Source organism: Equus asinus, chromosome 25, assembly GCF_041296235.1.
Source record: "Equus asinus isolate D_3611 breed Donkey chromosome 25, EquAss-T2T_v2, whole genome shotgun sequence".
Lineage (NCBI taxonomy): Eukaryota > Metazoa > Chordata > Mammalia > Perissodactyla > Equidae > Equus > Equus asinus.
This window is the reverse complement of record NC_091814.1, coordinates 42,355,415-42,379,836: the sequence shown is the minus strand read 5'-3', so window position 1 is coordinate 42,379,836 and position 24,422 is coordinate 42,355,415. Positions and strand designations below refer to the sequence as shown.

The following is a 24,422-nucleotide window of genomic DNA, read 5'->3' as shown; positions in this document are numbered from 1 at the left end:
TGTAATATTACATAAAAGGGTATAAACTACGTACATAGATAATGATCCCGATTCCATACAGCACATACACATACATATATATTCGTTGGAAGAATATACCGAAATGGTGGCTGAGATTGTTATGAGGTGTAGGAGTACGGATGATTTTTTTTTAATAATAAGGGCTTATTACTCTTATCACAAGAAACTTTTTTTTTTACATTTCCATTTAAACTTACTTAGTAAAGATTTGGCCTAAAACTAAGGTTTACTATGGAGTTTTATTTAGTATGAGCACTGTGTAAACACTGGAGACTGTATATTATGTCCTGTTCATAGCTTTCTAGGAAAATCTGCTTCACTCATAGAAGCTTCATATGTCTGTTTCTGAACTTTATGTGTCAAAAATAAATGGCCAGAGCTGGTGCTTCTGTATGAAGTCCTCAAGCCCCATAATTCTGTTACAACCTTATTTTGGGGGATACCACCTGAGTTTAGATTGGAGACACGACTAAGATTACATTTATACAATTCTTTGTGACTCTGAAAAGGACAAAAGATGAAGAGGATTTTGTACAATGAAAAAATAATCATCAGGTATTTCACTCGGCAGGATTTATACACACTACCCTTTCACAAAGTTAAATGAAAAATATTAAATGTGAGCCTGAGGAGTACATAAACTTTGCTACAAGAATTAAAGGCTTCTTATTCCAGTGAATATATTCCACCTATTAGACATTTCAGGCTCCTTCCTTTAGTAACTGGAGCTGTTTCTTAGTGTCCTTAAGGCTCTAAGCTGTTGTTGTCAATAATGATTCTCGGAATTTTGCCCCAATAACAGAACTTTACTTCCCTTTCTGTGAATAAAAAGTCTATGACTAAAGATTTCAGTAAGTTTAGAAAAAAGCAGTGCTTTTCACTGGCTGACATTCAATAAGTTCAGTCAACTGCAGTCTGCTTGGACTAATTTGTTCCAGGCGTCCTGGAACAGGAAAGAATAGCTGTTGTATCCCCTTCTCTTTACTTCAGAGATTTTAGCATTCTAAAGCAGTAGGTCTTAACTTTCTTTAAGGTGAATAAATCCCTATAAGTATTTTAAGAAAAATGTATATGTCTTTTGGGATATTTAACATTTTACATATAGTTTCAGAAGGAATTCCTTATAGTTTATCTGAACTTCTGGGTGAGAGTGCCAGTTTTTGGGGTGTCTTTTGATTTTATTTTTATGTCTTGGGAACCACCTCTTTTTGAATAGTGTTTGTCCTTTTCTAAGGAAGAATTCCTGCCCTGTTGCTTCCTAGAAATATTGTATTAATTAATTATTTATATTTTAATACCTATTTTTCTTAGTTTGATGCTTTTTAAATGTTAAACAAAAGGTCTGATTTTCTTATGAAAGAGTCAGTGAGGTACTAATTTATGTTCAGAGTTAAACACAGAGAATGTGGAGTTGCAACCCTCTACACACACAGCGTGTCCCCCTGTTTTGCAAAGGAGCAAATCATTACTTTGAGATTGACAAAGAAAAGGTAGGATTAAATACCTCTTACTCTCAAATTAAGTGTAATCTTTATTGGAATAATTATGTCCTTTCCTAGTACTTATTAAGTAAAAGTATATGATAACATCAGGCCCCTGGGAAAAATATGGGAGCCCAGAGCTGTACAAAATCTAGTGACCTTGGCATAAGATATAAAAGAGAGCTAAAAGATGTTCAGATCAATTAAGTTTCTATTAGCTGAGTCATCTGAAGAGAATTGCATTTATACAGAGTTTGCTCATTTCTTTTAAGATCTAAATTGCATAATAAAGTTGCCTAAATGTAGAAGTTAAGTCTATAGTGTCTTGACTCCCCTAAACATGTACTGTGAGTCTCCTGGTGACAGATATCCTAAATGTAGGTAGAAATTATTCACCTCCATGGATGTATGGTGTCTTCTACTTTAAGTGTAGAAATGATTATTAGTTGAGTTCTTTCATTGCAAGCATTCGAAGTTACATGATTAAGTAAAACGAGGATTTGTTGAAGGATGTTATTATAGCACATAGAATTGAAAGAACAGAGTAGCTAGATCAACTGGAAAGAAAAAATCAGGTCAACTTTGGTGCTCCCAGGAGTAGAGCCCGTGGACTTACTTTTAGAGCATATCTATCAAATTATCTGTGGTGAAGGTCATCAATATTTGTTGGTTTTTTAAATTCAGTATTCTTTCTTTTAAATAACTATTTTTGGTTTTGAGCTTGTTACTATGTTTATATCTAAGTACTGTTAAATTTTGATAGTTTACTCTTCATTAGCCAGCATATCTCTGCAGATGTCCTTGCAGTAGCCTTTTGCTTCAGTGCTCAGTTTCTTCTTGGATTTGTGTTTTCTTGTAGGTTTTTGTCCTTTGAAGGTGTCTCTTACTAATAAGATGCCTTATTTCTTTCAGCATTTTTAGGTGTTCTGTACTGTGAAGGTTCCTCAGTGTGTCTAGTCTGCTTTGTTTCCAGAAGTGAAAGTCTCAGTCTCTTCACCCTCAACTCAAAATAATCTTGTTAAAAGTGCATCAGATTGTATTACTCCCCTGCTTACACGTCTCACATAGCCCCTTCATCTGCCCCCTGCCTCTCTCTTCAGTCTCATTCTAGATTACTTTCTCTTTCACTTGGTCTGGTTCAGCAGTACTGGATATTTTCTCGAGTCAGCCATGCTCTCAATTCTCACATGCTGTTACCTCTTCCTGCCCCACGTCCCTCAGTTTCTTCTTTATATCTCAACTGAAGTGTCTTTCCTCAAGAAGACTTGCCACTTTACACTGGCTTCTTAGTACCTGTTGTCATGCTTCCCCTGGCATCCTGTGCTTTCCTTTTTATTACATGCACTGCTCTTCTAATTACTTGTTGAGTATCTGTTTTCTCTCAAAGGGCAGGGACTGTGTTAACCTCTTGATGACTATATTCCTAGTCAGTAGCTCAGTGTCTGGCACACAGTAGACATTTAAAAAGTATTTACTGTTGAATATATAACATTGCTATTTAAGACTTGTTTTAGACTGTATTATAAATTAAGTAGCATGGGGAATGGTATTACAATTAAATTATTGTCTTGACTAGGTTTGAATTGTTTTTTATTTTTTAATTTGTATGCCTTCAAATCATAGACATTTCAAATTAACCTTTTTTATTTTGAAATAGTTTTTTTATTTTTGAGGAAGACTACCCCTGAGCTAACTACTGCCAATCCTCCTCTTTTTGCTGAGGAAGACTGGCCCTGAGCTAACATCCATGCCCATCTTCCTCTGCTTTATATGTGGGACGCCTACCACAGCATGGTGTGCCAAGTGGTGCCATGTGTGCACCCGGGATCTGAACCAGCCAACCCCGGGCTGCTGAAGCGGAACGTGCACACTTAACCGCTGCGCCACCGGGCCAGCCCCTGAAATAATTTTAAACTTGTAGAAAAGTTGCAAGAATAGTACAGAGATTTCGTGTATATTCTTCACCCAGTTTCCTAAATGTTGACAGTTTACTTAACCATAGTGCGATGATCAAAACCAGGAAATTAACATTTTGATACAATATTATTGACTAAACTACAGACCTTATTAGAATTTTATGGGATTTTCTCCTTGTGTCCTTTTCTGTACAAGGATCCACTTCAGGATTCCACGTTGTACTGAGTTGTTTGTCGGTTTAGTCTCCTTCAATCTGTGACAATTCTTTAGTTATGACTTTGATACTTTGATGAATAGTATACGTTGATGAGTTATTTTGTACAATACCTCTAAGTTTATTTTTGTCTGATGTTTTTTCATTAATAGATTCAGGTTATGCCTGTTTGTCAAGAATACCACAGAAGTGATGTGTCCTTCATAGAGCACCATTTCAGGGGGAACATGATGTTGCTATGTCATACTTTATTGGTGCTGTTAACCTGGATTACTTGCCTAGATTAGCGTCCACCCAGTTTCTGCGCTGTAGTTGCTATTTTTCCCTTTGTATTGATAAATATCTTCCTGCTCCTCAAACTTTTGCCCACTGATTTTAGCACCTATGGGTGGATCTTGCCTGCAGCAGCTTAATACTTTGGTGTTTGCCTAATGATGATTTTGTATTTCTCTCATTCCTTCTACATTTTTTAATTAGAATTCTTATGCATGGGAGAACTGTCCTTTCCCCCATATTTTTTGCTTATCAATTATTTATATCAATATGGACCTGTGGATATTTGCTTTATTCTATAGACTGTAATACAGTACTATCATTTTATTTTATTGCTTTGGCCATTAGGATGTGCTTCAGACTGGCTCCTCTGTCTTTTTGACATGCCTCCATCCTTTTGTGAGGATTGCTTATTTTCAAGTATCACAGGGTATTCCAGGCTCATCTTGTATTTTCCCTGCTCCAACCCTGGAGTCAACCTCTTTTCATGAGAGCCCTGAGTTCTTTTATTGGAGAATGGTATTTAGAAATCAAGATTTGAGTCCCAGGTGTCCTCACTGTTATTAGAGTATCATTGCTCCTACACTCTGATAGCAGGTATAGCTAGGAAATGTGTGTGTGTATGTGTGTGTATTAACCCTTGCACATAGGCATATCTATATTTCTGTATGTGTCTGTCTATCTGCCTATATATTAACAACTCTGAGTTCACATTGATATATCTCATTCCACTCCAACACACAAGGTTCATTGTAACTTTTTCCCTTTTCTAGCTCCCCAAGGCACAGTTCTCTAGTACCCTTTCTCCTATTCTGTGCCTGAAATTTACCTGATACTCCTTGTCCCCAGGGATATAGACTGTTTACAGTCAATAATTTACTGTGTTAAGTATGTTTAGAGTTGTTCCAGTCAGTCATGTCTCTCAGAACAGTTATTTAAGAGGGTAAGTGTCAGAGAACAGGTGAGATAATATGAACATGAATGTTGGGGCTGAGGGAGGAGATCGTTTTGGGATGCTTAAGGAGAAAATGTTCAGGCAGGAGAACAGCTTGTGTTAAGGTCCAAAGATAAGAAAAGTATGGCTGGTTCAAGGAACTGAATATAGTTCAGGATAGCTATAGCGGTCAAGACATAAGAGTTTCTAGTTTCATACCATTGTGGTTAGAAAAGATGCTTGATGATTTCAGCCATCTTAAGTTTAGTAAGACTTGTTTTGTGGCCTAACGTATGATCTATCCTGGCGAGTGTTCCATGTGTGCTAGAGAAGAATGTATATTCTGCTGCTGTTGGATGGAAGGTCTGTAAATGTCTGTTAGGTCCATCTGGTCTAACTTGTAGTTTTTGTCCCCTGTTTTCTTATTGATAATTCTGTCTGGATGATCTGTGCATTGTTGAAACTGGATTGTTGAAGTCCACTCCCGTTATTGTATTGCTGTCTATTTCTCCCTTAGATGGGGTGTCCAACCCCTGCTCTCCTCTGGGAGAAGCTGGGAATCGGGAGTTGAAAGTTCCTTCCTGATTGTCTGGCACTTTGCCAGGAGTGGGATTTATGGCAAGAGTATGTCTCAGCCTTTCCCACCTGTTTCGATATGGGTGAGGTGGGTGATGTGGGGATTTTTTCATTTGTCCAATGTGTAGGAGTCACTCAGCTAGTTTCTGGATTTCTTTCAGAGGGAATTCTCTGTAAGTAGCTGTAGATTCAGTGTATCTGTTGGGAAAAGGTGAATTCAGGGGCCTCCCGTGTTGCCATCTTGGATGGAACCCCTAGTCCATGTGTTGAACTAAGAGAGATTCAGCTGTAAAATATCCTTTAGTTGCCTAGATGGCAAGTTAGTCTATGTGCAATTAAGAGCCCAAACTGATTTTTTGGATCAGAAATTAGTTAATTTTTTTAAAAAGATTTTATTTTTCCTTTTTCTCCCTAAAGCCCTCCGGTACATAGTTGTCTATTTCTTTTTAGTTGTGGGCCCTTCTAGTTGTAACATGTGGGATGCTGCCTCAGCATGGCTTGATGAGCAGTGCTACGTCCGCGCCCAGGATCCGAACTGGTGAAACCCTGGGCTCCCGAAGTGGAGCATGCAAACTTAACTACTCGGCCGTGAGGCTGGCCCCTAGTTAATATTTTTTAAATTGAATTGAATATGTTCTTTTTTCCTCAAGGAAATAGACACTTTTCCACCTGTCCAAATCTTCTGTTTAAATATATAAAATCACTAAGCTTTTTTAAAAATTGCATTTTAGTAGTGAGTTGTTTCCTTAATTTCATTGTTTTATATACTTTTCCTTCGTTCTCTCATCTGTCTCAGTATGATTCTGGGATGTATTTTCTTAATTTTCTGTCAGTCATTGTCTTTATCAGACAAGTAAGTGTCTGCTTTTCTGGTCTAATTTAAAGAATACTGAATGGCCCCAGAATATAGAGGAGGAGAGAAGCATATAAAAATTTAAATACAAAACTGGCTTTGAGGGAATTTGAGCTAAGAATTTAATTTGTTTTTAGTCAGTATGTTGCTATGAAATCAGAATAAAATTTGGGAATATTGGGAAAATTTTTCAACAAAGATGTAGTTTATGGATCTTAAAGAATTAACAGAGTAAAACATACCTTGATTTTTCAATACTTTTTTTGTTACAAACTTGTGTTTCTTAGCTTTTTATATCTGACTGGAATATTGATGATATGTTCATCATAAATGTGTTCTGTCTTTAGCTACATGCCTGCCACTTGAGAGAGAAATGAGATGGTTACATAAGTGTAGTTCTTGGAAAACTTTATTCCTGGAATAAGTAAGCACAGTGGTTATAATTCTTATGGTTCATTCTTTATATTCATCTTTGCTAAAAAAAAAGACTGACAATTCAGTTAAACTAATCCTGTTCATCTTGGATAATCATCAGATATTGTGTGTTTGCTTTGTTTATAGTAACTCCAGTCTTAATAATATATATAACCTGTTGCTTTGCAGAAGTGAAAAAAACTGTGATTAGTAATAGTGCAGCTAAAGGTGGATCTAACTAGATAGATTTGATTAACAAAGTGGCTTTAAATAATGGGCACATACTTTACAGTTATATAAAATAATTAATTAGGCTAACAGAATTAGCAAATGGAAGTCCTTCAGTAAAGAATAGATAATTCTCTTGAAAATATCATCTGTATACAAATTAGTATTTTGTCATGTTGGTTTAATGAAGAACAGTGCTGGGAAAAAGTCCTTTTTTATTGTCCTTTTCGGGAATCCACTTCTAGATCTTTCATGTATACTAATTCCTGAAATTGATTTGCCTGAGTTATTGCCAGCAGTCAAGGGGTCCCCTTTCAAACGGCCTTTCCCTGATTTTATAAAAGAAAGCATTGTCTCTTACTAGTTCTGAGTTTTGTTATGCTGCATCGCCTCTCTGGCCCCCTAATAAAGGACTAGCCTGAAGTACTCAAATAACTTGGTGTAGAAGTTGAGAAAGGGAGTGATTAATGGGGCAACAAATCCTTTTGAAATCAGATTGTTTTTAATGAAATTGAAGGAAGACTTAATTGTCAGCTTATAAATTATTAAAACTAATTTTTAATGATAGATCAATATGCAGTTTTTGGAAAACACTTGGAAAGAGTTCAAAGAATTGACATTGCTACAATAACCTTTGATTCTGATCTTCTTATTTATGTGACCGAAGTTTCTTAGCACTTACATCTATAAGATGAAAAATAGGGGTAGAAATGCTTCTTAATTGTCTCATTCTACAATATTCATAATCTAGTAAATAATGTAATATTAATCATTCCAGCAAATAATATAATATTTATCATTCTAGCAATACTGTAACATTTATCAATGGATATATGAACTGATTGGGAGAAAAAGCTCTACCCATTTAAATTTGAGATTTATTTTCAAATTCTCAGTAATATTTTACTTTTTATGTTTAATATTTATCAAAGTTTATTGCATATTTGTGTTGTATTGATGTAGTGTGTTCTAATCATTGTAATGATAGCCCAATCTAGAAGAAATTTTAGTATTCAGAGCTTTATGGTTAGGAAAGTTTTTGTATTTAAATTTTAATTTACATACATTTAATGGCTAGGAAGTATGATAGAATGATCAATAAATGATTTTCAAACCTAAAAATATACTAGAATAAATTATGTAATGTAATGTATAATGGAAATAGAAGTTCAAGAAGAAAACAAAATTATGTAAAATTTCCAACTGTTAAAGAAGAGCTTATTTGTGTATTCGATAATGAATGATGGTATGGTGCTTATCATATTGCTATGACATTTAAATTCCATTAGTTACATTTAAAATAATGTCATTGTTTTAAAGTGCAAATAATTACAATGTACCAGAAATTACATTGATAATAACTATTTAAATATATTCAAAATCTTTTCTCATAAACGTAAAAATATGCAAGATACTTTTTCAAAATTCAGAGATTACAAGAGCAAAAAACATTTTAAAACACTGATATATACCACTTGCTTTCCTATTAGTTATGCCCTTGTTGGAATTATTTATTGCTATTTCATTTATTGGTATTTTTTGCCTAGCAGATGTTAGGTAGATATTCATTGGGGTGATAAATTGTTTCAGTTGTATCAGAGCTAGCTCCAGTGACGTTAATGTCATCTCAATTACGTGTCTCTATTGTGAATTAAAATAATTTTTTGTTGTTGTTCTACCAGGACTATTTTAAAAGCACATTTAATTAAAGCTCATATGGTGAAATCTGAAGATAGATCAGAAAATCTTGTTTAGGACCACTTAAGCCTAGTTGGATTCAGAATCATTTTGCAGAAATTAGCAGCTTTAATTATGGGATGTGAAATTTGGAGCTAGAGGAAGACTTAGAGATTTCCTAGTGAAATGCCCTCATTTGTCAAAGAGAAAACACAGAGCCAGAGAGTCACTTCCTCAAACTAATACAGGTAGTTGGCAACGGAACCATATCCATTGAGTCACTAAAATCTATTGGTTTTTCCCTCCAGAATCTCTCTTGAATTTCTCTGCTTCTTTCGCTGTCTCTAGTACCCTCATTTAAGTTCAGGCTGTCAGGATCACTCACTTGATATCTACTGTACTACCTCTGATTGGCCTCCCCATATCCTTTCATTTACGAAGCATATCTGATCACAGTCATTCTTCTGCTTCAAATCCTTTAGACATGTCTCCTTGGTCATAGGAAAAAAAACTAGTCTTTTATTCTGCAAGGCTCTAACTGATCAGGCCCCTGCTTGCCTTTCTAGCCTTAACTGCCATCTCTGTCCCACCTTGTTCCCTGAATTTCAGTCACACAGGCTTCTTCAGTTTCTCAAATGTACCATGCTCGTTTCTTTCTATGGCATCTTGTTATATGCTATTCCTGCTGCTTGAAGCGCTTCTACTGCTCTACTAAATGCCTACTTATCCTTCAGATTTCATCTCAAGTGATACTTTGATGAAGACTCCCACATCTCCCCTCCCCCCAGGCCTTGCAGACTGGATAGGTCCCATTGCTGTTTTTTCTCGTCTTTACTTTTTATTCTAAACCCATATTACAGTTTGTATATTTGTGTGATTATTTGATTAAAATCTGTTGCCCCAGATAGAGTATAATCTCTGAGGGCAGAGTTTATGTGTATTTTGCTTATCATTGTATCCCTAGCACCTGCCTCATTGCCTGGTGCATCATAGGAGGGACTCAATATTTGTTGAATGAATGACTCCCAAGTAGTTCTATTTCTACTACACCAATGACTATAGAGTAACATTTTTTATGTTTAAAATCTTCTTTGCCGTATGCTTTATATATTTCACCCATCTGTTGATGAACTAGCATTTGGGAAAAAATAGAATTTCAAGTTATTTATTCCTAATTTGTAAATCACACTTAAAAAAAAAACCAAAACACCTTCTTTTCTTAAAAGCATGAAACCAATAGTGCTAAATATTCTTCCTATATTTGATGGAACCTAGTCACATGTTAATTTTTATTCATCAGCTCTCTGATTTATGAGTACTTTTTGAGAAGCTAAGAAGTCGTAGAAATTATTGCATATGGAATATAACAAAAATGCAAACCACATGGTGGTGATATTAAAGTAAGTGCCTCTCAAACAAGTGTTCCACAGAATAATGTTCCTGAAAATTTTAATAAATACTCACTACCCCCTCCTTTATCTTCCCCCTGCCTTTTCCACCTCCATCCCCAAGAAGGATTGTATTCTTATAGATAACGTTGACAAACAACATACTACCTCTCCCTCTCATACTAGCAAAGTATATTATAGTAAAGTTTCTTTTGACTTAAAGCAGAGTTTCTCAACCTTGGCACCACTGACATTTTGGACTGGATAATTCTTTGTTGAGGTGGAGGGGAGAGGGAGGATGATGTTCTGGGCATTGTAGGATGTTTAGCAGCATCCCTGCCCTCTGTCCATTAGACTCCAGTAACACCCTCCCAGTTGCAACAGCCAAAGATGCCTCCAGATATTGTCCCCTGGAAGGCAAAATCGTCCCTAATTGAGAACTATTACCTTAAAGAAATCAGTTTAACTCTATTTATACTATTTCCCAAACTCATTTGAATTCCTTGGAATTCTTCTCCTTCTCTTTCTTCATCCATGTACCTAATGTCCTAGGAAATGCTATTTTAAATTATCATTTAGTAAAAAAAACCTGATTCTACTTTTTCCCCCTGCTATTTTAGACTCCTCCTTAAAACTCTTCAGTACTTTCCATTGTATTTAGAATCAAATCCAGGGGCTGGCCCAGTGGCGCAGCAGTTAAGTTCGTATGTTCCACTTCGGTGGCCCGGGGTTCGCCAGTTCGGATCCTGGGTGCAGACATGGCACCGCTTGGCACCCCATGCTGTGGTAGCCGTCCCATGTATAAAGTGGAGGAAGATGGGCATGGATGTGAGCTCAGGGCCAGTCTTCCTCAGCAAAAAGAGGAGAATTGGCAGCAAATGTTAGCTCAGGGCTGATCTTCCTCAAAAAAAAAAAAGAATCAAATCCAAACTTAACATGGACCTTTCTGACCTTTCCGTGTGTAAAGGCCTTTGCCTACCTCCCTAACCTTAACTCCTGTCACTACCTTCTGTCAGTCCCGTTGTGGCCTGCTTTCAGATCCTCAGGCACCCCAGTTTCTTTCCTAATTTACTGTTCCTTCTGTGGGGAAGCATTTTGCACTTGCTCTTTCTTATCCATTAGGTTCAGGTTTCAGATTAAATGTCATCTCCCAAGGAAAGATCTTTTCTGATCATCCCTTACCCTGCCAAAGGACAGTCATCATTCCAGTACCTATTCTCTGTCTCAATACCCTGTTTATTGCCTTCACAACACTTTCCAGTTTGTAATTCTTTGTTTGTTTATTTGTGTGGGTTTCTTTTTGCCTTAGTCACTAGCATGCAAATTCTATGAGGGCAGAAGCCACATCTATCTTGTTCATCATTATATCCCCACATTTAACACAGAGCCTAAAATCTGATAGGCACAATAATTATTTGTTGAATAAATAAATGAATAAGTTTTAATTTATCAGTGTTTCTGTTAAAAGGTTAAACTTGGAGTTAAAGTGTATTTTTTATTGAGATATAATTCAGATACTATAAAATTCACCCTTTTAAAGTGTATAATTCAGTGGTTTCTAATATATTTAGAAAGTTTTACCACGATCACCATTATCTTAATTCCACAACATTTTTTCATCACGCCCCATTCCCCCTTCCCTCAGCCGATGCCAACCACTAATCTACTTTCTGTCTCTATGGATTTACCTGTTCTGGATATTTTATATAAATAGAATTATACAATATGTGGTCTTTAGTGTCTGGCTTCTTTTCCTTTGTGTAATGTTTTCAAGTTTCATTCATGTGGTAGCATGTAATAGTATGCCTCATGGCTGAATAATATTCCATTATATGGATATATGTTTTGTTTATCCATTCATCAGATGATAGACATCTGGATTGTTTCCACTTTGGGGCTATTATCAATAATGCTGCTATGGAAGTTCATGTATAAGTTTTTGTGTAAACATATGTTTTCACTTCTCTTGGGTGTATACCTAGAAGTGGAATTGCTGGATCATATGGTAACTCTATATTTAATTTTTTGAGGAACTGCCAAACTGTTTTCCAGAGTACCTGCACCATTTTACATTCCCACCAGCAGTAGATGAGCATTCCAATTTCTCATCTTTGCCAACACTTGTTATTGTCTCTTTTTTTTATTATTGCATCCTACTGGGTATAAAGTGGCATTGTGGTTTTGATTTGCGTTTCCCTAATGATTGATGATGTTGAAATGTTTTCATGTCCTTATTGGCCATTTGTGTATCTTTTGGCAAAATGTCTATTGAGATTCTTTGCCCATTTTTTTAATTGGATTATTTGTCTTTTTATTATAGAGTTCTAAGAAGTTACTTGTATATTCTAGATACTAGACCCTTATCTAATAAATGGTTTGCAGATATTTTCTCCCATTCTATGATTGTCTTTTCACTTTCTTGATATTGCCCTTTTAAACATAGAAGTTTTAAATTTTGATGAAGTCCAATATGTCAGTTTTTTCTTAAATCGTTTGTGCTTTTGGTATCATATCTAAGAAACCATTTCCTCATCTAAGATCATGAAGATTTACACCTGTTTTCTTTTGAGAGTTTTATCGATTTAGCTTTTACATTTAAATCTTTGGTCCATTTAGACAATTTTTGTATATGGTATGAGGTAGGGTTGCAAATTCATTCTTTTGCACTTGAATATCCTTTTGTTGGAGCTTTTTTAAAAAACTTTATTAAAGCATATAATTTTTACAAGAATTATTAACGTTGCTTCAACATTTACAATTCAAGAAAATAATGTATGGCGCACATACTGTGTATCAGACATTATGTTGGGCATAGGATCTATAAAGATAAACATGATATAATCCCTATCTTCAGTATGTCACAGATCTGGAAATTAAGAAAATTGAAAGTAGTAGTAAAAATCTGAATGGAACATAAAAGATATTTGAAAGAATTAATAGTGGTTTTAAAGAATTGGTTTTTGAGAGATTGCATGTGAAAGTAAGATGATACTTCTGGTATAAAAAAAAAATATTCCTGAAAAGTGCTGTAAAAAGCACTTGAATGGTGGTTGCTATGCAGTATGAATATTTTCCCTTGATTAGTACTCTTCAAGTCCTTTGCTGTTAGCTTAGTAATTTAGCGGGTGGGTGAGAAAGAAATTGTCTGTCATCCACAAATGTGAGATAAAAAACCACAGTAGAAATGACAAAGAAATCTCTCCCTCATTCTCTCTCTCTTTAGTGTGACTGACTAATTAGTATTGACTTAGAGCAAAGTTCTCTACAGCACTGCTCTGAGTCATTTTCACCAATTCTGGATTTTTTTCACCCCTTTGTCATCCTTTTTTTTCTCTTGATGCTACTCTTGTAATTGTTGATATATCTTGATAAGATTTGCACTTATTTATGCTAGGTTTCTTTGAACTAGGCTTAGTCTTTTGTGATAAATTAATGAATTCAGGACAATTTAAGTCCAACTTATTATTTTGCTAGGGCTGCCATAACAATACCATAGACTAGGTGCCTTAAACAACACGAATTTATGTTCTGACAGTTCTGGAGTCATGAAATGCAAGATCAAGGTGCTGGCTTTTCTGGTGAGGCCCCGCTTCCTGGCTTGCAGAGAGCCTTCTTGCTATTTCTCACATGGCCTTTCCTCAGTGTGCACCTGCACGAGATGGGGTGGGGAGGGAGGAAGAAGGGTGTTTCTGATGTCTCTTCCTCTTTTTCTTTTTTTTAAAAATTTTTTTCCCTAGTTCTATCGAGAAATAATTGGCATACGTCACTGTTTAAGGTGTACAGCGTGACGACTTGATTTACATATATTGTGAACTGATTGCCACAATAGGTTCAGTTAACATCCATCATCTTGTATAGGGACAATAAAAAGAAAAGAAAAAAATTTCTCCTTGTGATGAGAACTCTTAAGATCTATTCTTTCAATAACTTTTCTATATATCGTACAGCAGTGTTAATTATAGTCATCATGTTGTATATTACATACCTAGTACTTATTTGTCTTATAACTGAAAGTTTGTACCTTTTGACCACCTTCCTTATTCCCCCTTTCCCAACCCCCTGCCTCTGGTAACTACAAATTTGGTCTCTTTCTCTATGAGTTGTTTGTTGTTGTTTAGATCCCATGTGTAAGTGAGATCACACAGTATTTTTCTTTCTCTCTCTGACTTATTTCACTTAGCATGATACCTTCAAGGTCCATCCATGTTGTTGTAAATAGTAGGATTTCCTCACTTTTTACATCCATGCTATCGTAAATAGTAGGATTTCCTTGTTTTTTATGGCTGAATAATATTCCATTGTGTATATACTACAATTTCTGTGTTCATTCATCTGTCGATGGACACTTAGGTTGTTTTCATGTCTTGGTTATTGTAAATAATGCTGCTGTGAACATGGGGGTGCAGGCATCTTTTTGAGTTAGTGTTTTCATTTCTTTGGATATATTCCCAGAAGTAGAATTGCTGGATCATATTGTAGTTTTAATATTTTGAGTAATCGCTGTACTGTTTTCCATAGTGGCTGCACCAATTTACATTCCCACCAACAGTGTGGAAGTGTTCCATTTTTTCCACATCCACGCCAGCATTTGTTATCTCTTGTCTCTTTGACCGCCATTCTGACAGGCATGAGGTATTAAGGTAGTCTTCCTCTTCTAATAAGGACACCAGTCCTATTGGAATAAAGCCTCACCCTTAAGGACCTCATTTAACCTTCACTCCCTACTCAAAGCCCTATCTCCAAATACAGCCACATCGGGGCTTCGGGATTCAACATAGAAGTTTGGTGGTGGGGGCACAATTCAGTCCATAACACCCATGTAACACATAGTAGTCACTTTGATAGTCTTTATTTTGTAATAAGAAAACAGTGAATCTCTATAAAACTTTAGATTGTTACTGGAGGGGTAAAAAAGCTGTACTGTTATGTAGGCTCTCTACACCAGTATTTCCTTACCTATAAAACAAGGAAATTGGGTTAGTTGATTTCTGAACATGGAAATTCTCTGTTTTTCCAATTTAGAGTTACTGATTTCTAACATTATTCAGTACATAGGTTATAGGAAGAATCATATAATAGAAATTGATGTTCTGTAAATCTGCATTCTACCGACTTCTCATAACTGAATTTGAAAGGCTTAATCATTCCATGTACCTCTAAATTCTGATACAGATACTCTTTTCAAATAGCTATGCTGGTTAGGTTTTACTGTGTATAATTTAAAGATTTGGATGTGACATGTTTCTTTTTTTCTTCCAGTCAATAATACCCTTTATTTATACAATGTAATTTATTTATCCATCATGAATACATTTCATTGTGATAGATTCGAACAATACAATAAATGTAGATAGCAAAATATGAGAATCTCTCATACCTACTTCTCTCTCAAAGGCGATAACCCCAATTAACAATTTGGCAGGCATCCTTCCAATCTTCTTTCTATGAATGTACATATGAATATTAATTTATGCACATATTTTTTCATAAGTGAAATCATGCTGTACATATTCTGTTTTTTAAACATTTTCCTCAGCAGTGTGTCTAGGTTTTTCATAGATATCAAGATGTATGTATATCATTTCTTAAATGGCTGCATAATGTTATATGATATTATTATAATTTATTTAACTATTCCCCTTTTGTTGGACATCACTTTGTTTTCTTTATCATTATTAAACATAATGGTGCATGCACATCCTTGCAGATACATCCATTTATGCAGAGATTCCTTTAGAATATATTTCCTTCATGTGGGATTGAACACACTGAAAATTTTGATAGCTACTGTCTGTCTTCCTAAAAGGAAAATTTACATTCCCACCACGGAAAGTGGGAGTGTTTATTTACCTTCACCATTCCCAAAATAATATCAGTATTTTATAATTGCTTCTAATCTGATGGTTGAAAAATTGTATTTCATTATTTTAAAGTAGCATTTATCTGATATCTGGGATGTTGAACATCCCTTTATTTGTTCGTTCTATGAATTGCTCTAATTTGCCCATTTTTCTTGTGGAATATCCTTTTAATATTGATTTGTAAGAATTTTTTTTAAATGTATTTTGCATATGAATCCTTTATTTTAAATGTTGCAAATATGTTTTTCATGTCTGTTGCTTGTCTTTTAACTTTGCTTATAGTGTCTTGTAGAATGCAGAATTTTCTCTTTTTTTAACTATTTTTACGTATATATATTTTTAGGAAGATTGGCCCTGAGCTAACATCTGTTGCCAGTCTTCCTCTGTTTTCTTTCTCCCCAAAGCCCCAGTACATAGTTGTAAATCCTAGTTCTATGTCCTTCTAGTTCTTCTATGTGGGATGTCGCCTCAGCATGGCTTGATGAGCAGTGTGTAGGTTCATGCCCATGATCCAAGCCAGCGAACCCTAGGCCCCAAAAGCAGAACACGTGTTTACCATTATACCACCAGGCAGGCCCGGATTTTTCATTTTGTGAGAATGTCAGTTATTCCCTTTATGACCTCTGTTTTGTGTTGTGTTTAGGAAGGCCTTCCCCAGGTAGAGTTACTTAAATTTTTTTCTAATATTTTCTAATACTGTTTCTTTAATTCCATTTGGAGTTTTTAAATGGATGGCCAATTGACTCAATCCTATTTCTTATACAGTCCATTCTTTTTTCGCTGATTTGAAGCCCCTTTTATCGTAATCTAAATCTCTATATGTAGATATATTTCTAGACTCTCTATTCTGTTCTTTTTGTCGTGTTTTTTAAAAAGTCCTTTACCAATAGTGTACTTTTCATTACAGTAGATTACTGTGTCTTTTGAAATCTGAGATGACAAGAACATTTTCCTTCATTTATTTTGCACAGCTGTTCTTGCTAGTTTTATCTATAGTTTTTTTCCTCTTTTCTCTCTGTTTGCTGTTACTTAGTGTTACTATAACCTTACTCTACCCTGTTCTGATTTGTGGCTGTTATATGTGAACTAGAAAACTGGATAACAGACTGCTGGTTTTTAGATAAAACATTCTCTAAATTGAGGAAATGAAGAATTCATACAAGCTTGATTCATGGGTAGAATATTCATGCTTTAATACATAAAATTTATTTCACATGTTTTGGTTTCTCAGAGGCTTAAGTTTTTTTGTTTCTAGGTGCTTAGTAATATTTTAAATAGTTGATATTGCTGAATATGGAACCTCTATGTAAATACTAATATATGTAAAAACAGAATCTATGTTTAAATCACTTTGCTGAACAGCTTTGTTTATTTCTATCACTTTATGTTAATGAAAATTGTCTGTTAATAGATAAACAAAGTAAATATGAGCAAACTCATTTTTTGCTTTTAGGTTTTCTCTCCTAACAATACAATGGAGAATAAAATAAAAAATTTGAAAAGTAGGTAACTAAGTAGAATAATATGTTACTCTTGTTTTAAAACAGCTATAGCTAGATTCTATTATAAGAGCAGCATCTGTTACCATGAGGCATCTTTAACTCAAGGTCAGCTTAAAAAAAAGCTTTGACGGGCTTTATGCTGTGAAAAAATAATTCTTAGTGGCCTTGGGCAGCTATAGCCTATATTGTACCTAAATTGCTGAGCTTACGTCAGGGACTTAAAATGGCCATCCCTTCTTTACTGCAAAATCGATAGAATCCTGCATTATCTGTTCAGTTCTAAAGCATAAGAGATAGGGAAGTAGATATGTATAAATAAAAGTTAAGAATTTGTGTAGTGCTAATTTGTTTTACATTTGTTTTATTCAAATTAAATTAATAGATTTGATATGCTTTTTTAGAACGTCATTTTAAGCTTTTGTTTTTCTTGAAAATATCTTTGGTACTATGAATTTGTGTGTGTGTGTGTATTGCGTATTACTCAGGGAAATATCATTTCACTTTTCTTGGACAGGTGAATTATTTAAGGGTTTCTGGAATTGCACTAAGATTTAGAGCATATAGGGGACATAAAAGACCCTATACTTTGTGTAGACGTTTCAAGCTTAGAGTGCCTCAGAGATCTAGAAATCGGATAGTTCTATATTATGTTTGGCATCTGGAGTCTAGTCATATCTCACTTGGGCAAGAGATGTACCCTTTTAGGCTTAGGGGTTCCTGAAGCTACATATATCTGTACTTATAGGATTCAGTAAATTGATAAGCTTATATGACAGAACTCACAAAGTGGATCCAACTTGCAAAGACATGTATTGATTGGCCCACATAGTGGTTCTTTTAAAGTTGAGGTCATAATAGTTTACAACATTGTGAAATTTCAGTTGTACATTATTGTCAGTCACCATATAAGTGTGCCCCTTCACCCTTTGTGCCCACTTCCCAACTCCCTTCCGTCTAGTAACCACTAAACTATTCTTTTTGTCCATGTGTTTATCTTCCACATATGAGTGAAATCATATGGTGTTTGTCTTTCTCTGTCTGGCTTATTTTGCTTAACATAATACCCTCAAGGTCCATCTATGTTGTTGGAAATGGGACGATTTTGTCTTTTTTTATGGCTGAGTACTATTGCATTGTATGTATATACACCACATCTTCTTTATCCATTCATCAGTTGATGGGCACTTGGGTTGCTCCTGCGTTTTGGCTTGTGAGTAATGCTGCAGTGAACATAGGAGTGCATAAGTCTCTTTGAATTGCTGGTTTCAAGTTCTTTGGATAAATACCCAGTAGTGGGATAGCTGGGTCATATGGTATTTCTATTTTTAATTTTCTGAGAAATCTCTATACTGTTTTCCAAAGTGGTTGAAACAGTTTACATTCCCACTGGCAGTGTACAAGGGTTCCCTTTTCTCTACAACCTCTCCAACATTTGTTATTTTCTTCTTCTTCTTCTTCTTCTTTTCTTTTTTTTGAGGAAGATTAGGCCTGGCTAACATCTGCCGCCAGTCCTCCTCTTTTGCTGAGGAAGACTGGTCCCGAGCTAACATCTGTGTCCATTTTCCTCTACTTTATATGTGGGACATCCGTGCCTATCTTCCTCTACTTTATATGTGGGACGCCTGACACAGCATGACTTGACAAGTGGTGCATAGTTCTGCACCTGGGATCTGAACTGGCGAACCTTGGGCCACCAAAGCAGAATGTGCAACCTTAACTGCTGCACCACCGGGCTGGCCCTGACATTTGTTATTTTTTGTCTTGGTAATTATAGCCATTCCAGTGGGTGTAAGGTGATATCTTAATGTAGTTTTGATTTACTTTTCCCTGATGATTAGTGATGTTGAACATCTTTTCAACATAGTTTTTTAAAAATATCTAGATTTATGGCTTCTCCTGAAAAATTGTAAGATCTGACAACCTGGGCCTCATATTACCACATGGCAGCAACTAACTAGATGAGCATGTGCTTTCCAGTTTGCCAGAATCCCTACCACTCCTTATCCTGAAGGTGTCAGTTGTCATTTATCACTGCACTTGCGCAATCACCCACTTGCCCAACTCATTTATCTTCCTACCCAGCAATTAAAGGTTTGGAATATCTAATTTATAATCATCAGTCTGTATGTTTTTCTCTGTGTCCGATGCACATAAAGTAAAAATGAGTAGATAGCAATTCAGTACAGTTAGAACAATCAACTCATTTTTTTCCAGAAGTGTATTACATATACATGTCTTCATTTTCTGTTGCATTTGATCACCTCTGTCTACAGTACTGTCTTCCTCTTCTGAAGTCTTAGAACACTTTTCTCCATCACTGTAAATTTATTATAGTAGAGATTTAGAGAGTCTCATTCAATTAAAAAATGGTTATGTTCCTGGGAAGAGGCCTTTGATTAATGTTTTCTTAATATGGTTCACAGGTCCTTTTTTCAGAGAAATACCTTTATTGTTGTCATTTTGGAGATTAAGAAAGTAGTAATTTAAATTTTATTCCTCTAGTTTTCCTTATTGGCCTTTGGACATTAAATTTATTGTTTTCTTTGCTTTCAGTTACAGATGAGGACACAGTAAAGAGATATTTTGCCAAGTTTGAAGAAAAATTTTTCCAAACCTGTGAAAAAGAACTTGCCAAAATCAACACATTTTATTCAGGTGAGTAGGATTTTGGTACAACACACAAAAGACAATTTCTGCTGCTCAGATAGGAGAAACCCTACCATGTCACGGTTTAAACTTCTGATCATCATTTTAAAATTGAGGCTTGTTTTCCTTGCTATACTGCACTTAAAGGATATTTTCTTTAGCTGAGGCAGGACTGCATCTGGTATCTCGATGTTTAAACCTTATGTTTTCATTGCCTAGATTCTCTGGCAGTTGAAAGGATTTCGGGACCTCAAAGTGATGCAGTACCATGATAGAGCTTCACTGTAGCCCAGTCCAAAGCTTTAAAGAGTCAGAAACTTGGTTTTATCATTTCTCTCAGAGTTGTATTACACAATTGGAGCTTATTAATTATGTCAGTTTTGTTCCTTTCCATTCCATGGAACACTCCTATCTGTTTCTCTACAGCACAGTCTCCAGTGTGGCATCTGCGAGATGCTATTGGAGTTGAGAAGACAATATTAAAAAACAATACCTATTTGTTTATGTCTGACCCTTTTAAATTTTGTTTTTATATATATTTACTCTCCTGCTCCTTTAAACATCTGTTTTTCCATCTCACAGAGCTCAACTTCCTTGACTCCCTCATTCTGTTCCAGTTGATCACGTCTCTCCCAAAACTACTTCCCTCTCCATTAATCATTTTAACCACGTTGTCCCTTGTGTTTTTAATCCCTTTACCTTGTATTGCTTCTGCCTGGTGAAACTCCAACTGTGGACCAGTTCAACCTTTTACCTTCTTCATGGCTATCCCCAGGCTGCTTAGGACACCTGGAAAAAAATTACATGGCAGAATAAGTTTGAACCACTATAAATTCATTCTTGCATTCTTAACTATGTCCTCAAAGCTGCCTGTGGGTCCTAATCATTGCTCCTTTCCATGCTCCAAAGTGCTTGTCTAAACCCTATGCTATTCTCTTGAATTCTCTGACCCCACCATCTTCCCCATCATGCTCATTATACCTCCTACTTTACAAATAAAAATAAGGCCTTCAACTCCTGTTGGTGTATAATATGCAGATCTATGCCACTTCTCCCCCTAAAATACCTGTAGGCATTCTTACCCTTACTTATCTTCTTCCAATCTTTGTAGAAAAGATATCCCTCTTCAGTCTATGGCAAATCTCTACAACTACTGACTGAATTTAAGCTCCTCAAGACCTTGCTCCAGTAGTTATTTCCTCTAAGAATTGTTGAATAAATGCATTTTTAAGTTCCCTTTTTATTGGTTTAGTCTGCTTAGCAAGTCACTCCCTTCGAATGAAAAATAAAAAGGAAGCAAATGTCTTGACTTTATGTCCTCCTCCTCATTTTGTTTATGTCTGGACTTCTTCCTAGGCAAAGGGAACAGTTTATACAGAAGCACAGAGCCATGAAAGGGCATGGCATATATGTGTGTCCTTTTCACTATGTTACAAGCACCTAGAAGGCAGAGACAAAATAGAAATATTATTTGGAACCATGCAGATGGATAGATTTTCAGCATGGGGAAAATGTTCAGAAGGAATTGCAATGTTCAAGGATAAAGGTGATTTCCACAATTAGGAGGTTAGGAGGATAAAGAGGAACTAGCAGTGTAGACAGAGAAGGAGAAGACAGCCATGCAGAAGGAGGAAGAGGATACTAAAAGAGGAAGGCATTTCAGTGGAAAGAGTGTTTAGACTGAGAAAAGGCTGTTAGGGATGATCTAAGGCTGTAAATGAAAAAATATATAAGGTCAAGTTTATTAGCATTTTTCTTTTACTATGATTTGTTTTGGAAGGATCTCTGACCCCAACTCTAAATGGATAATTTAGATCATAAAGAATAGATAACACCTTTTAGTTTACAAGGAAAATATCTTAATAATAGATACATACTTTTTATATTTTGACTTACAGTAAAAAAATACATAAAAATTATGACCCATTACACATAGACAGATACATGTTTTATATATGTTTATGTGCATCTGTATGTGTGTATATGCAATATATTTAAATAATTAATTTTTTATGAAACTCCTATCCTTACTACTTGTAATATATTCTATTTTCTATATTTAATTATTTCTGTTTAATTTGTTAAATACTGATTTATGATCTGCTAAATTGCTTTCATGACCCCATATTGAGTTACAACCCTCAATTTAAAAAGTAGTATCTTAGACTTGGTTACTTCTCAAAAATAATTTTAAGCTTTTTATGATTAAAAATTGGGGGGCTATGATTTAATGACTTCCATTCTCTTTGTGTGTTGGCAGGGCCATTAGGGCATGTCTCTTGATGTCATCACAGAGTAGGTACAAATTGATAGTCTCCAGACTGACTTTTTCCTAGGTCAGGAAGTGATGGGTAACATGAAGACATGATTGACAGAAATAGAATTTGGCACTTGTCCTAAACAGTATCATTTTTCTCCTTATTTAGCTGCCTTCTCCATGGCAGATTGTCTTGTAGACTGCAATCCTCAGACACTAGGGCACATGAAAAACTATAAATAATACAAGAATGAGTTCAGCATATAAACCTACCTCTGCCCACTTACATCTCACAAACTATTTAATAGTCAGTTAAAAGTGGTCATTTTTTTAAGTGTGTTATGGTCTTGACTAGTACCTTTAAATACCCCAAACAAAGCATAGAATGAATACTACGAAAATGCGGATATTTCTTTTCATACCAATTCTATAACGTACCAATTACACTTTGGATTTTGAACCTTATTCTTTTTTTTAGAAGTTGTTTACCATTTAACCTTCCTAGGCCTCCAGGTACTTGGTTGTAAAATGAGCAAATTGATTCTCAGTCCTTTAGGGTTCCACATGTGAGGAGTCAGAAGCTATTTTCAATATTTCAGAAAACCTGATGTAAGTTACTTTACTGCTCTTTATTTTTTATTACATATTTTTGGTTAATAAGATATGGGCATTTATTTAGATTTATAGATTAAAATCTTTCAATATTTGAAGACCCTGGGAGGAGAGGGAACTTTTTTAAAGGACAGATCCTTTTTGGTGATAGCATTGCTGATTAGCATTGCTACTCGTCTACCTGAAAGTCTCCCAGGCCTCTTCTAGCACTAAAATGGTATCAATCCTGAAGGCTGTCGTGTTAGATACCTTCTTTGTGGTGACCAGTATTATCCTTTTCCAATGGCACTACTAATCTTTTCATGTTACAATTATCTTTCTCTTTTCTTGAACCAGTTTGCTTTCTCTCACCATTCAAAATACTTACCTTTTAAGCAGTGTTTTTATGTGCCTACATAAAAAAAAAACTTAGAATATATCTGTTACTGTTAATATTTCACAATTAAAACAGGCAAGCCCTTTTTAGTGGTTGGAGTGTTTTAAATAGCTAAGTGCTTTTTCTTTTGTTTCTAAATAATTTCAGTTCTTTCTGACCTCATTTTTTGGCTTCAGTTACTGTAGTAGGAACTCACAGCAATGTTATGTGCTTTTCCTTTCTTTTTTTTCCTTTTAAAGATTAGCACCTAGGCTAACATCTGTTGCCACTCTTTTTTCTTTTTTTTTCTTCTCCCCAAAACCCCCCAGTACATAATTGTGTATTCTAGTTGTAGGTCCTTCTGGTTGTGCTATGTGGGATGCTGCCTCAGCCTGGCTTGATGAGCAGCGCCATGTCTGTGCCCAGGATCTGAACCGGCAAAACCCTGGGCCGCCAAAGCAGAGCGTGTGAACTTAACCCCTTGGCCACGGGCCTGGCCCATGCTTTTCCTTTCTTTACGAGGACGGACAGAAAAGGGAGGGAGGGAGGGAGGAAGGAAGGAAGAAAGGCAGGTAGGCAGGCAGAAAGGAAGGAAAGAAGAAGGGAAGGAAGGTTAGTTTCAGTGGTGTTATTTATAAGTAGGAAAATTATGGCAATAGAACCAGATTTATTTCTTGGTTGTAAAATATTTTCAGGCATCATAAGACCAATTGGATAATAATTACTCAGAACTGTTGCTATTATACAGTCTTGCTATATGTTTATTTTTCTTTATTCTTATTGAATTTGAGGCATTGTATGTCGTTATACCACTGTGTGTGTGTAGTGAAACAAAAGAACCTTTCACTGAAATACTAAATGTTCGTCTTACAAGTGATTATATGTATCTAGTACTCAACTAGCTAAACTATGACTTAGTGGCTGGTTTTGCTCTTTGCTTATATATGTGTTAAAATGTGGATTAAATATATGTTTAATTAATTAAGATGGTTATAGGTCTGTAGTATTGTTTAAAATTCCCATCGTCGGGGCTGGCCCCGTGGCTGAGTGGTTAAGTTCGCGCGCTCCGCTGCAGGCGGCCCAGTGTTTCGTTGGTTCCAATTCTGGGCGCGGACATGACACTGCTCATCAAACCATGCTGAGGCAGCATCCCACATGCCACAACTAGAAGGACCCACAACGAAGAATATACAACTATGTACCAGGGGGCTTT

At 35.6% G+C, this 24,422-nt stretch overlaps 1 protein-coding gene and 1 long non-coding RNA gene across 3 annotated transcripts in view; one reads left to right on the top strand and one right to left on the bottom strand.

Annotated features, from left to right (window-relative positions):
* Positions 1 to 24,422, top strand: part of XPR1 (xenotropic and polytropic retrovirus receptor 1) — a 203,463-nt gene that overhangs the window by 106,692 nt on the left and 72,349 nt on the right. The window contains exon 3 of the mRNA XM_044757779.2: positions 19,893 to 19,994. Within this exon, the coding sequence (XP_044613714.1) occupies positions 19,893 to 19,994 (102 nt within the window). The remainder of the gene's footprint in view (positions 1 to 19,892; positions 19,995 to 24,422) is intronic.
* Positions 14,546 to 23,728, bottom strand: LOC139041960 (uncharacterized). 2 transcript variants are annotated; one of them, XR_011498057.1, is made up of 4 exons: positions 21,068 to 23,728; positions 20,685 to 20,774; positions 15,354 to 15,418; positions 14,546 to 14,932 (listed from the first exon to the last, which is right to left on the bottom strand). It is a non-coding gene; the product is annotated as an uncharacterized lncRNA (long non-coding RNA). The 2 variants fall into 2 exon arrangements; XR_011498058.1 differs by having other exon boundaries at positions 15,358 to 15,418.